The sequence below is a fragment of the Cydia splendana genome, chromosome 15 (assembly GCF_910591565.1).
Source record: "Cydia splendana chromosome 15, ilCydSple1.2, whole genome shotgun sequence".
Taxonomy (NCBI): domain Eukaryota; kingdom Metazoa; phylum Arthropoda; class Insecta; order Lepidoptera; family Tortricidae; genus Cydia; species Cydia splendana.
Window position 1 is genome coordinate 3,926,978 of NC_085974.1, and position 15,079 is coordinate 3,942,056.

The 15,079-nt window shown below is 36.6% G+C and overlaps 2 protein-coding genes across 2 annotated transcripts; one reads left to right on the top strand and one right to left on the bottom strand.

Annotated features, from left to right (window-relative positions):
* Positions 1 to 6,479: 6,479 nt before the first annotated feature.
* On the bottom strand, positions 6,480 to 8,221 carry LOC134797463 (NADPH:adrenodoxin oxidoreductase, mitochondrial). The gene has a single exon (XM_063769697.1). It carries the CDS (start codon positions 7,985 to 7,987, stop codon positions 6,578 to 6,580), a length of 1,410 nt encoding a protein of 469 aa, XP_063625767.1. The 5' UTR covers positions 7,988 to 8,221; the 3' UTR covers positions 6,480 to 6,577.
* Positions 8,222 to 9,358: 1,137 nt separating this feature from the next.
* On the top strand, positions 9,359 to 14,798 carry LOC134797464 (fumarylacetoacetase). The gene is made up of 9 exons (XM_063769698.1): positions 9,359 to 9,596; positions 9,746 to 9,856; positions 10,766 to 10,881; positions 11,356 to 11,496; positions 12,171 to 12,268; positions 12,556 to 12,711; positions 13,121 to 13,327; positions 13,746 to 13,894; positions 14,251 to 14,798. Exons 1-9 carry the CDS (start codon positions 9,519 to 9,521, stop codon positions 14,449 to 14,451), a joined length of 1,257 nt encoding a protein of 418 aa, XP_063625768.1. The 5' UTR covers positions 9,359 to 9,518; the 3' UTR covers positions 14,452 to 14,798.
* The last annotated feature ends 281 nt before the right edge of the window (positions 14,799 to 15,079 follow it).

Sequence of the window (15,079 nt, forward strand, 5' to 3'; positions counted from 1 at the left end):
TCTTATGTTGGTCATTGACGCTCGTAGATTGTCTTTTACTGGGTTCAAGATCTCTTCTTGACTTATATATTCGTAGTTATTAAAGTCTTTTGAACTACCTGGACGCGGCGTAGTGCAATGTACGTTTATTTTATTAGATGTTTTTTCCTTATTCTGCACTACAGCAGGCACAGTTTGCGAGACTTGAGTGTTGCTTTGAGGTGCATCAGTAAATATTTGATAAGGTATCCTTGCGTTTGACGCTGTTTGATTCTCCTTTACTGGTACAAATACTTCTTTGGTATGTAACTCTTGGAATTCAGGATAGTCTTTAGAAGTCCCTGGACGAGGCGAAGCGCTACGTAGGTTTATGGCATTTGTAATTTTATTTGATATTTTGGACTTATTTTGCACTGAGTCCTCTATATAACTTTCTGCCACTGTGCTCGATTTCCATCCGCCGTGCCGTTTCACCATTGTCAAGTCGGCCCCAGAATCGGCTAAAAGCGTTGCCGATGTTCTGCGGAAGCAGTGCCCTGAATATAGATCCGGGTTTGGCAATTTTAAAAATTCTGCAATTGTTTTGGGCATATTTGAGATTTTGTTTCTCCCGATATTTTGTCTTAGACAAAATTATATTTTGTTTTGTCCTCGCTGATAATTAAGAAAAAAACGATTTGTTTGCAAATTATCGGGGCGAAGCGCTTGATATTTTAACACAATTCGAACGAATTCTTCCCTCACAACGAATGCTCGGTCGATTTTTGTTTTAGTGTTGGGAAGCTTGACCAATAATAATTCACCGTGCTTTTCTATGTTGTCTACTGTAATGTTTGTAAGTTCAATGCCTCTGCAAGCACCGCATATACCCAAAATTAGCGCCACCTGAAAACAAAACAATTATAATTAAGACCTACTTATAAAACTATTATTTACGATTTCTATAGAAATTTAGTTACATTTACAACAAAAATATGATTATTTTATTACCTTTGTTGCCAAATAAACATCATCAGGAGCTTCATTTAAGAAGGTTTCTATCTCATTTGCAGAAAAAATCTTGGATTTTTTGCTTTTAAAGCCAACCGACTGCCTTTTTAGAAACGATGTCAGCTTATTGTAGTTTTTTAAATTTACATCATGTTTGGTGTTTAAAGTGGTTTTAAGCATCGAATATATACTCCACAGCGTTGATGGTTTTAATTTCTTCGATAAATCGCTGAAATAAGTTATCATCACACTTTCCGAGAAAGATTTTACTTTCTTTTCGGACCGCCATTTTATAAAATCCGTATATGATTTCATATATCTTTCTTTTGAAATTTGCGGTAAAAGGCCGTCCACGATAGATTGGGCTTCTGTTCTGATTAAATCAGGCGTTAAGTCGGTTTCAGAATCACTGGATGAAGTCATTTTAATCGCGAAAATGAATTTAACTTAAATTCGTTGAATAATACAAAAGTTCACACTAGTTTAGCTTCCCCGCCCTTTTACTTTTTTAAGCGTTGCGTAACTTTTTTTCAAGCACTATAATGCAAGTAAACTTAGCGGTGAATTCGATGTCTTAAATAGCATACAAATTTTATTTCTTCTTTTTCTAAAAACGTAGCTTTCGAGTGAGAAAGAGATGTCTCTTTCCCGCTCTCACTTATGGGTGCAGCGCACCGTGACCTTGGTGCGGTGCGGTAGTCTGTAGCGGCTATTAAATATTAAACGCTTGTTTTTTTGTGAAAAACTACTTATAAATATTGATATATGTTAAAAAAATTATAATTACCACTGTAATTATAATATTTTCACATTATTTGTATTTATTATTAGTATTAGTTGAAGAGTGGCAGTACGCGTTTCTGCCTTAGCTCACATGCACAAGTTTAAGTAAAAAAGTTTGTAGGTGTATTCCATTTGTCGCCACCTCATACAGCCTAGTGAATATATCAGCTAAAATAAAAGTAATGAATTTACAACATAAACTCATTTTATATTTAATAAAATAAATTCCACGAACTAGTAAGAATAAAATTACCTATTTCCCCTATGTCAGTGGCGAGGTAAGTACCTATTGATATCTATTAGAATTAGCTCCCGCATAATGCTTATGAGACGAGCACTAATTGGAACGCACTTTTTTTTCTGCACTAGAGCATAAACGTATCACTTTCTGCACACCTTTTAGAACAACAACGACCCACTTTCAGAGCATGAGATATGAAATAATAATTTAATATATACCTACGCCCTTATTGCGATGCACCGTCAACTAAACTGATTGAAAGCTCGGTAGAAAATGTAAGTTGCATAAAATTTACTCCGCATTCTTCTTTTTATAAAAATAAATAGTTTTGTTTTTTATATATTATTTTAGTTTTTTTTTATCAAATTTTCAATTCGGAAATCTGCCACCGGACACCGGCTAAAGGCGTAAGTTGTCATATTAATAATAATTTAATATATACCTACGCCCTTATTGCGATGCACCGTCATCTAAACTGATTGAAAGCTCGGTAGAAAATGTAAGTTGCATAAAATTTACTCCGCATTCTTCTTTTTATAAAAATAAATAGTTTTGTTTTTTATATATTATTTTAGTTTCTTTTTATCAAATTTTCAATTCGGAAATCTGCCACTGGACACCCTGTATAAACTTTGGGCGCAACCACTCTCAATCTGGACTCACCTTACAATAGATTCTTATAGATGAAAAACTTTACCTTAGAGATAACGTAACCCGTATTTACGGTACATAACTAAATTAAAAATAATACATTACATATTAGACCAACATTTAAAAAACAATAATGAAATTACTAACATTGAATTCATTGAAAGATTTAAAGAAATAAATAAGATGTCAAAAAGGTTCTATTTCGTGAGATTAGTTTAAATTTTTTATATGAAAAGAAAACATAAAAAAACTATGGTAATATAAATACAATTAACTAGTATGTTTAATATACATAAGTGCAGCTTTCTGTTATATTTATATTGTTTTGCATTTATTGAGTCCGTAGGTAATTTAATTAAATTTGTATTTTCATAATTGTTGCATATATGTTTCAATTAATAAGTATCCGCTATGTTCCTGTGCTAATATTAAAATTCATAATGTGTGTGTTATTTGTTTAATAGATGTAAATCATTGTCACATATCAGTTAAACTGAAATCATTCATAGCTGTGATTTGTACTGTGAAGTTATAATATTTTATTTTACCTTCTAAGCTATGTCTAAGGGTGGTGTATTCCATCTGTCCAATATATTGATCCAATGTCTATTGCGTCTCACATTTTGCTTAATGAGAGAGTGAGAGGCAATGGCATTGGGCAAAGAAATTGGACAGATGGAATACCACCCTAAAGTAAACTATTTAGTTCAATTCCTAATTTTAAATAGCTGTTTCTATATTATGCCATCTAATGGGGTTGGCAACTGTCAAAGGTTTGCACAGATGGCGCCATCATAGCTTGCCCCCTTTTCTATGAGATTTGGCTTAAAGGGCGGGCATCAAGGATATTAAAAAAAAAAACAAAAATTTGACACAAATCTAGGGATTGACAGGGCAAGCTATGATGGCGCCATCTGCTAAAAACTTCAACCGGCCAACCCCATTCGAAACTAACATATTTGTCTTCAATTCGTGGTACATTTCACTTACTATAAAGTGCCTAAAATAAGCCAAAATAATACCATCCTAATTATATAACGAAGTGTGGGACAGTAAAGTATTAGCAATTATAGGTAGATACGTTACGATTTTCACTGAACAACCAATTTTAGGAGTCCCCATACAACATTATTACTTCCAATTCGTTCCTTCAAAAACGATAAAGTAACTATGTATATTGTATAGCCGGTCAAACAACTTTGTCAGTAGAAAAAGGCGCGAAACTCTAATTTTCTATGGGACGATTACCCTTCGCGCCTACGTTTTTTAAAATTAGTCGTTTTTTGGGTTCCGTACCCAAAGGGTAAAAACGGGACCCTATTACTAAGACTCCGCTGTACGTCCGTCCGTCCGTCTGTCTGTCACCAGGCTGTATCTCATGAACCGTGTTAGCTAGGCAGTTGAAATTTTGACAGATGATGTATTTCTATTGCCGCTATAACAACAAATACTAAAAAGTACGGAACCTCGGTGGGCGAGTCCGACTCGCACTTGGCCGGTTTTTGTCTACTGACGGAACGGAAATGGCTTGACATGTTATAAAAGGCCCCAGCGTATCACCTTCATGCGGTCGATTTTTAAGTGCTGCCCCCTAACGGAGCGGCCTGGATCGTTCGGTGGAGACTCCGATCCACGAATGGCGCTTTAGAACCGTGGATCATATTTGGATCATTATCATTACTATCATTAGATTCAGTAGACGGTCCCTGCTATAGGAATAATTTAAACTGTAATACTTAATGAATATTAACGTGGGGAACGGATTATTTAACGTCCATTTCATTTTAAAACCCAAACAAAATAACTACGTCATAATATTAAGATGTAATTATATGTTTAGACTTTAAATGCATAGTGTAATTTAACCCTTTAATTAATATTATAGAGCTAACATATTTTTTGATGATGTTTTTTTAAACTCGAGTTTTCGGTGCACAGGGGGCCGATTTTTGAAATTCGAGCGCTCGATGTCGTCACTCGAAAATCGGTGGAAAACAGCAAATTTCTAATTTTTGAAATACGAGCGATAGGGATTGGGAATCGAGTGGTATTGATCACTCGTTTTCAATTCTATTAGTAGAATTTAAATGCCGGGTACTGGAGATATTATTGAACGAAATACACGAAATCGAGCGGTCGAAATTCAAAAATCGGCCCCCTGATTAAATTCATTATGTACTAAGGCATTTTTACCACAAACTTGCAAGTTATGCTTTATTAGCAATTTATTTTAAATGTAATTAATGCTTGTTTACAGTATAGTATTTATTGATTCCGTTACATCTATTACGACGCGTATTAATTATGAATATTTATGAATAATCATTGTTATATGTTAATTAAGTATATGTCGCTCTAGTTCAATTTAAACACAACACAAACATACATTTGCTCGCAAATAGCATACATTTATAGCTGGTCAAGCAGATCTTGTCAGTAAAAAATGGCGCGAAATTCAAATTTTCTATGGGACGATATCCCTTCGCGCCTACATTTTTCAAATTTGCGGCCTTTTTCTACTGACAAGATCTGCTTGACCAGCTATACGTGATTTACGAAGTCAGGCAAGGCACTATCGGTACCTAAATTGAAAACAGTGGCAGGCGTGGCTCACTCACTCCGCGATTTCGTCGCTTTGCTACAGGTAGCTACAAGTACATCCGTTTCACACCAATTTTGATGGCTAGCATGGCTAGCCATAAGCCGCGCATGGCGCTATCGCCACCTAGCGGCCATAACTGTCCTGATCGTAACAGACGCGTTTTGTTAGAGTGAGTCTTCTGTACCTAGTAATATTATTTACTCTGTGCCTAAATTGAAAACAGTGGTCACTTAAATCACTCCATCCATACTAAACTGGCAAACCGAAATCCACTTTCGGACCTAGGTATAAGATTTATTTTGGACTTGACATTATAAAGAGTTGGCGTGTTAGTTAAAAAGCTTTAATTTCAAAACATTCACTGACTTGTATGATAATGTACTGATAATGATTATTGTACCAGTAATAACTGATAAATTGATAATGTCTAACGACCTGATCACGAAAATTAACACACGATTTTTGTTTAAACCTATAAATTAACAATAAACGAATGTTCGACATGGAATTTATTATTAATAATAAAATTATAGCTGGATGTATGTTAGCAAATTTAAACAGTTTTTACAGGAGAACTGTAGGTATTGTTGATGATAAATACATTAAGTGTAAGCGTAGTCGCGTCTTCCACTTTCAATCTGGAGTTCGCAATAAATGTTTGCATATAATATTTAGTTTGATTGCTAACCTTTTAAGAACCCTCAAGTACTCGTAACATTTTGGCAGCCTTTAGCAAGTAGGACTTTTAAAATGGGCTTTTATGAATCCTGTAAAATGTCTACCTACTACTTTTTCTGCTGTCAGGATTAGTTCGCCACATGCAAACTGCGGGGTTATACCACCAAGTCCTTACCAGTGGTAACTACTGGGATTTTTTTCCCACCTTTTACTAACTCTGTTTGGTGGTAACTACTGGGAATTTTTTTCCCAGTACATACATAGTTACCAGTGGTAAAAGGTGGGAAAAAAATTCCCAGTAGTTACCACTGGTAACAACTAGGTGGTAACTAGTGGGAATAACCCAAACTGCGTGGAGGGAGAATAACGGTGATGACAACGCATTACGTGACAAAAGTGTGTACTATTCCAAAAAGTATGTAGTTAAATGTGTTCATAATGTTCATATCATGTTAACTATAGGTAAAGTTATTGTAATAGGAGCAAAGGTAGTAATAATAAGCTAGGTATTATAACAAAAATATTTATAATAACACTTGATAATATACATCTGTAATAGGAATAAAATTAATTTAATTACCAACTATAACGGAGTTACCATTATTATTGCATTTATAAAATTCATTCATAATACAAAACAATCCATATGGTTTTCAAGAATAAGCAATTTCCAACATTTTTGCTACATCACAAATTTTCTCCCTTGGCTTGCCCAGTTTCTTGCCCTGCTCTATCTCAAATCGATCGATTTTGATCCAGCCTTCCCAGTCAACTATTTCATTCCGTAACATTCTTTTCAGTTCATCAAATCCACCCCTGGCTCTGCTATTCTCTAACTTGCTAATATCTTCACATATTGTGTTAGCAACTTGAAATGCGTTGCCCATGGTGTGAAGTATTACACCTACAGGCCCAGTTCCAAGCCAACCGGCAACATACATCTTTGCCAAGCAAGGATGGGCATCCAAAATCCTCCCTTTATCATTATTCACCATTCCTTGAGGAAGCAACTCTAATTCCTCATCTACACTCACACTCCTATATCCAATACTTCTTAAAGCTAACCCACAGTCTAGTAACTCCTTCTCATTAGTAGAAACACACCTAAGCTCTTCAACATTTGTTCCTTTTCCATACAATCTATTTTCAAACAATTCCATCCCCTTTAATACATTATCTTTATCAATTACAAATTTATTAGGGCTTCGTAAAAATATTGGATATAGTCTCTTGCTATTTGTGTCTCCTTTCTTTAATTTATTTTCCTCTAAAGATTTTAACATAAGCTCCGTCAGCCGTTTACGTGGACGAGGAAGACTGGCTACCACATCTGCAACTCCTACAAAGTCACTCTCTCTCCAAATTGTGCTACAATCCTTCATCTTCAGCTGCTCTCGTAATTCTTTAATCGTAAAAGCTACTTGCAAAGGACCCCTACGTCCAATCAAATATACATTTCTAATGTTAGATTCAGCTAAAGCATCAAGTGCATGTTGTGTTATGTCCGTTTTCTTTAACTCATCTATTGGTGACAGCAGTATTCTAGCAACATCTAATGCAACATTTCCTTGTCCGAGGATAGCAGCAGTGTCATTTGATAAGTCTACTTGAAGGTCCCTATCGCTGGGAAGACCATTGTACCATCCGACAAAATTTCTTGCTGCAATCACATTATAAGCGTTCTCATTTTGAATACCCAGCACCTTATCTTCTTCAGCACCATAAGTCAATAACACAGCGTCATAATGTTGTCTTAACTGAGGCAATGTGACATCTTTACCTAATGTAATGTTTCCATAAAAATTCACGTTGTCCTGTTGGGCGACTTTTGTGAACTGGTTAATGACGTTTTTGACCTCTGGATGGTCAGGAGCGACTCCGTACCTGATCAGTCCGAAGGGCACAGGCAGTTTCTCGATGATATCGACGTGGACGTTTGCGAGTTTCTTCGTCAAACGCATCGCCGCGTAGAAACCGGCGGGGCCCGCACCAACAATGCAAACATGAGGCACTCTCGTACCGGAGGACATCAACCTTGTAAACATTCTTAATTTATTACTCATTTTTAAGCAAGCAATACTAAATTTTCAGTAAAATTTCACGTATTTTCGATTGTGACGAAATCGTCCTACTTTCTAAAAGCAACGCAAACAGATTAAGAGTATAAAATCTTTTGGTTTAGTTTGGCTTCCTCAAATTCCGAATTAATTGTAATATATTAATACCAAATAGTTTTTTAACATTTTCACTTAAACGAATTTCTATTTGACTTTGTAAATAAACAACCTAACTTTTTTGACGTTTTGTTTTGATTTATGCTTTGCCAGACCAATGAATGAAAGTGAACCAGCGTAAAAGTCGTAACACACTACCGTACCGCACCGCGACCTGTGCCGCCAACCTGCACCGCACAGAGTAAATATATACGCCGCACACATAAGTGAGAACGAGAAAGCGACACTTATGACCTTGGTGCGGTGCGGTAGTGTGTATACCGTATCACGCCGTACGTTTCGTATTTTCTTATCTTGAGCAATTCGTCAGATTATGTATGACTCCTCTTGACCTTATTACTTAATCAATATTTTCTAATTAAGAAAACAACATGCACTGCAATGGTATGCATTGCATGGTGCTTTGTTTGTCACATAGAAGGTAGGATTGTATAGAAGTGGTATACGCGTGCCTCCGTGAGGGACAAAACATACGCAAATGCGACACTGTGATTGGTCGAATTCATTTGTTGCCCACCATTATCCATACTAAAAAAAAGGTGGGGAACAAATAAAATGTGAGACTGTGACAAGGACAAACAATAATAGCTCTTTCGCTGCTACTCCTACTGAAAGTTACATAAGACTATCCCGTTCTGTCAGTTACCCCCACCACTCATGCCAGATTCCAGGTATATCCTAGATTCATGGTTTGTCAACATGATTTTCTCCATTGTGTAACGAAAATTACTCCTATATAAATAATAAGGCAAATCGGCGTTACACAACGGAATAAAATAAATTATAGAGGAAAGGCATTATTCATATCTAATCTATCGAAATTAAAAAAAAACCGTTTAATTGGGCAATTCTCCAATTACCTAGTTAAATTTACCTTGAGGAACTCTGCCTATATTTTTTTACGTTTGCAAAATCATGTTTATTATAATTATAAGAACGTACTTAATCTAAACTCAAAAGACAAAAAGATGATAGGTACTTACTGTTAGTACCTACCTAATTATAATTTGGAAATAACATATACATATGTGTACATGATGTTTATTTTCACATTAAAGTTCCTAATAAGTAAAGTAAAATATTTCCTTTCAGTATCACAAAAAAAAAAAAAAAATTAGCTGTGTAAATTTTATAAGATCACTCGAGCTCAATATTGACCTTGATAAGACTCTTCTCATAAAAAAGTGGTTATTGACGTTATAGTCAAGCCGCCGGCCACTATAAACCGGCTCATTTACCTTATTTCCATACCGACAAACCCACTATAAAGCCATTTTATAACCTACGCCACTGCTATCAGTACGCGTCAACAGTTGCATCCATATAGCAGGGCAGACAGTCAAAGTATTTTAAATCTAAAATGGAAGGAAACACAGACAAACCTAATGATTTCCCCATAGAAAATCTACCGTACGGAGTCTTTACCGGCCCTCTCAATGTAAGTTTATTTTGTATAAAGAATTGTATTGTTTTATTTTGACTTGCTATAGCACGACTAAATTCGAAAGTCCTTAGATGCTGGTGAAATTGAACGTTTGGCACTAACTTTTTTATTTGGTAGTCTTTTTAATTATTGTATGGTTGCAGGAAACTGTGAAACATATTGGAGTTGCATATGGAGACATTGTTATAGATTTAAATCACATCGCTAAATTCTTTGACGGGCCGCTTCTAAAGGATCAACAACATGTTTTTAAGGTAAAGTAACTTGTATGTTAATAAGTTGTTTACCGGCATTTGCAAATTGCGTAATGAATTGAAATGATATCTCGTATGTTAATGACACTGCTAAACGTTTATCTTATTTTAATCCCAAATAGGTACTTACTTACGTACCTACTGTGTTCTCATTCTCATCTTATAATATAGATAATAATAATATAATTTTTAGGGTTGATAACGCACATGTGACACCCCTAAAATTGCAGGTACTTATCCATAGGTAGTCGATATACTTTTACCATTTGGCGGGCCGTATGCTTGTTCGCCACCGTCAGGTTTCAAAAAACTTCTTTGTATTACGGTGGTGGAACGTAAGTGTATCTACCGGTCTAGGGGGCGTCCATTAATTACGTGAGGGCTTCAGTCAGGGGGGGAGGGGGTCAAGCCGAATCTCACCAAATTTCCAGTTGGGGGTAAGGGGGGAGGTATGGCGTTTTAAAAATCCTCAAAAACCTCTCACGTAATTAATGAATCTCCCCCTACTTGATGTCAAATGCCAAAACATTGACTGAACCTGAAAAATAACACATCCGTTATTTTTCAGGACACTTTCTGGTATGAGGAACAGGAGAAAGGTATATGTTGTTTAACTGCCCTCCTAGCAGCAAGATAGCAGAAAGTGTCCGCGGCGAAAGGATACATGTAATAAGCCCTTTGTCTCTTGTCGTTATAGGGGTGTCACATGCGCATTGCCGATTCTTAGTCGGAATATTGGAACGTGTGATGTACGTACCTATTACGTGATGCAGATATCTCACCATCCTTGTGGGTGTATGTTTATCTTTTTTTTAATCCTAGTGAAATTGTTTTAATTCCTAGTTAATCATAATAAATAAAATAAAAATAAAAAAGCCTTTAATCATAATGCGTTCTTACTAATTTCAGCAAGAGAGCCTCAACGCTTTCATGGGCCTTACCAGAGCACACTGGGTGGAAGCGAGGGAAACCATCCAGAGACTTATCAGGACTAATGATTTATTTACAGCTTCTCACGACAAACGGTACGTAAAAAACTGTTTCATACATTTTGGCATCCATTTTCTATGGAAGGGTAAAATTTTATTTCACGATTTCGGGGTTGGTCCCATAAAAGTTGCTCAGTATAATCCCAAAACCTCCCTCTGGCAACGAGAATGCAGTTATTTTTTAGCCACATTGTATATAATAGATAGCTCTTACGATAAACGAAGTGTTAGGTATACCTTTAAACGAGCAATTCTTGTATATTTAATTATATATATATTTCGGGGATCTCGGAAACGGCTCTAACGATTTTAATGAAATTTGCTATATGGGGGTTTTCGGGGGCGATAAATCGATCTAGCTTAGGTTTTATCTCTGGGAAAACGCGCATTTTTGAGTTTTTATATGTTTTCCGAGCAAAGCTCGGTCTCACAGGTATTGTTTGTATTAAATAAAAATTAAATTAATGCCAAAAACCTATTATTAAACTTTCTTATACTTATTGTTTACAGGCCCACTGTTCAGATGAGGTTCGTTAAGATGCACGTACCCGTGGATATCGGGGACTACACCGACTTCTATTCGTCCATCCATCACGCTACCAACGTGGGCATCATGTTCCGAAGCAAGGAGAACGCGCTCATGCCCAACTGGTATGTTAGGATATTCCACCTATCCAATTTATTTGTCCAATGTGTATTGCGTCTCACATTTTGCATAATGAGAGAGTCAGACGCAATGACATTCGACAAAGAAATTGATGGACAGGTAGAATATATACTATAACAACTATGCTCTGTGAGCTGTAGACCTCGCGAAGCCTAAAATCAGGAACTAAATCGGCAAAAAAGTTTGTATAATTATCGAACTTACAAAATTTCACGTGGATCGGTTGATAAATGCAACATGTACCTAGAGGACGACAGCCGGACAGCCCGAATTACGAAGCCATTAATTTTTTTTTGCCTAAGCTGAATGAAACGGAGGCGCTTCGCGCTCGCTACGTCAATGATGGGTAATGGGTAATGCTGGAAAACTTGCAGGTCGTAATAATGTGGCAGAATGAGACGAATGTGTGCGGCTGGTTGAAGCCCGTGCTGAACTTAATCATAATAAACTGGCTCCAAGAACACTTCAACATACTAAATTCCTGGTTCCACGGGAGATATTAGTAACTTAGTGGGTTGGGGTAAGATGAAAAAGGTTTTCTTCCGTCGGCCGAAGCATTACGGGCGACTTTTCATCTCGTGAGAAATCCTTTCAATCTTACACTTAGTTTAGTAAATTAGTTTTCAACTACGATAACTATTTCCTTTTGTATTTTCAGGAAATACCTTCCGGTGGGTTATCACGGACGGGCAAGCTCCATCGTTGTTTCAGGAACACCTATAACTAGGCCTTATGGACAAACATTGCCGGTTGAAGGTAAGGAAATGTAACTTATCTTTTCACAATATTGAAGTCAATGTGGAGAAGACAGCACATCAAATTTATCGCAGAGAATACCGTCACAGTCATATAGGGCAAATACACTCGTATTTGCCCATGACCATGTACTGTGGTGTTATGCCATTTAGGGTTCTTGCTAAATTGGAAATTCTATTACGTAAGTATAGTAAGCTAGGACCTTAAATGGCGCAACAATCGCAGAGCGTGATGTTATACTATAATACAATACCTACAATTGACCGGTTTTTGGATTTGCCTAACAGGAGCCGCTCCGCATTTCGGTCCGTGTCGTCTCATGGATTTCGAGCTGGAGATGGGCTGCTTCGTCGGAGGCCCGCCCACCGCCTTGGGTCAACGCGTTACTGCCCAGGAAGCTGAGGACAGGATCTTCGGATTCGTGCTGATGAATGACTGGAGTGGTAGAGATTTTGCTTTTGCTATTGGGAAAATTCGAGGAGTTAATAACATTGTAACTTCAACTCTATAGGTAGTGCCTTTTCGATTAGTGATTACTTTATATTGGACATTTTCGTGATGCTGAAATTGTACAACCAAATTGAACCCTTCAGGACTTAATAATTAAAGCCCTAGACCGTACAGACGGTACAGTATGTAGATACTTAAAGAAACTTGCATTTTCATGTATGGAGACCCTGACCCTGCCTGATTTGAAAATCAACAAGACGCGTGTAATTTGACAACAGTATAAAGGGCACATCAATTAATGCCAATTTTTATGAGGAATTTTAACTTGAAGAACACCTACCATCTCTAGCTACATTTATCAGGGTGACTGCCACATTTCTTTAACTGAAACGTTTTTTCCAGCACGTGACATCCAAAAATGGGAGTACGTGCCTTTAGGGCCTTTCACGTCGAAGAACCTCGGCACCTCCATATCGCCGTGGATAGTCACAGTGGATGCGCTCCGACCTTTCATCTGCGATAACTTCCCGCAGGACCCAGAGCCCTTCCCGTATCTCAAGCATAATGACAACTTCAACTTTGATATCAAGCTTGAAGTGGATTTGAAGCGTGAGTGTTTAAGAATTACACACAACATCTTATGGACAGTGAATCCATAGAAAGATTTTTTATACAGCTGATGTGAACGGTATCGAAGTCGATTTCTAAATCGATGGTAGTTGCTTACGTAAAAACTAGCGCCTGTGTCATAATTAAGTTCCCTGGGTCATCAGGCTATTTGTGTGAACGAGATTCACACGTTTGAAATATTTTCCTACCATAAGGGGTTATTACATCTTTACATCTATACTTATTTTTTGTATTTTAAGAATTATTAAGGATACTTTCGCTAGCTGAAGACAGGGAAAAGAATTAGGCTGTCCCGCTTAGCAGCAAGAAACAGAAAGTGTCCGGTGAAAGTATAAATGTAAAAACTCCTATTACAATGTAATAATAAATATTTACTTATAATAATTGATATTTTCAGCGGAGGACTCCTCGGCTTCCACAACGATTTGCCGATCCAACTTCAAGTACATGTACTGGACGGTGAAGCAGCAGTTAGCGCAGCAGACCATCACGGGTTGCAACTTGAAGCCCGGTGACTTGCTCGGCTCTGGAACCATCAGTGGGGAAGTAAGTATATTTGTGGTATAATATTGAACTGTATTGTATCAAAAAGTAATTTATTGTAACAGTTTACAGTTTGACTTGTGTTTTGTGGTCACTGGATTATCAAACGTCAACTTTCGGTTACTAGAGTTATAGTAAAATCATAGCCGTACAGCGCCATCTACATTAGCTGTCAAATTCGAAGTAGATATTTGTCATAGACTTTACCCATCTTATTACCTATGTATTCTATCTTGTGCCTTGTAAACAAAGTAGTTAGAGCTGCTGTCACTACTGTCAGGTGAGGCGTATGAAATAAATAACAGTAAAATTAATATATCATTAATATATAAATCAAATTAATTAAAATAATTTTCCAGACTCCAGACTCTTACGGAAGCATGTTAGAGCTGTCCTGGAAGGGCACCAAACCGCTCCGCTTGCTGAACGGGCAAGAGCGCAAATTCCTTCAAGACGGCGACACAGTCGTGCTTCGCGGGTACTGCGACAACGGACAGCTACGCATCGGCTTTGGCAGCTGTGAGGGAAAACTGCTGCCTGCAGTGCCTTTTACTCAATGAAACTGCCTCATATTTGCCTATATACGGCGACGGAATATATAGTTATAATTATTTTAGTTCGTTGCATAAATACCTTACTTAGGAAGGTTTAAATAAGTTTGGGGCCAATGTTTGGAACTTCAGTTGTTTTTATTCTCTTTTTGAATTTTGCGCCATTTTATGAGAACTCAAATTAAATTCGTACTATATTTAGTACATACGAAAATAAACTAAATTATTTACATACATAATTTAAAATGTTTAATCACACTTTTATACAATTAGCAGTTTATATATTCTTTAATATAGTGTACCTGTAATATAGTCGTTTATATCGTTTTGTATATTATAATAAATGTTACGCTGAATTTTAGACTTTTATTTTATATTGGAAAACAAGTTTGAATTTATAATGAACTAAAAGATTTAATGACTTTTTAAATTTGACATAAGGTTGTTATACTTCTTATGAGTAATAAAAAGTCTTTTCATTCCATTTCCGCTACACAGATGACTGCTAATGATGCATTTATACATTTTCGTTACACAATGGAACGTGTGAAATGTCTGTTAGTCCAAAATATTAGTTCTTTGCAAGTTTTTTCACATTTATAACTAAATTTTGTAGACAATGTCTCATACCTAAAAA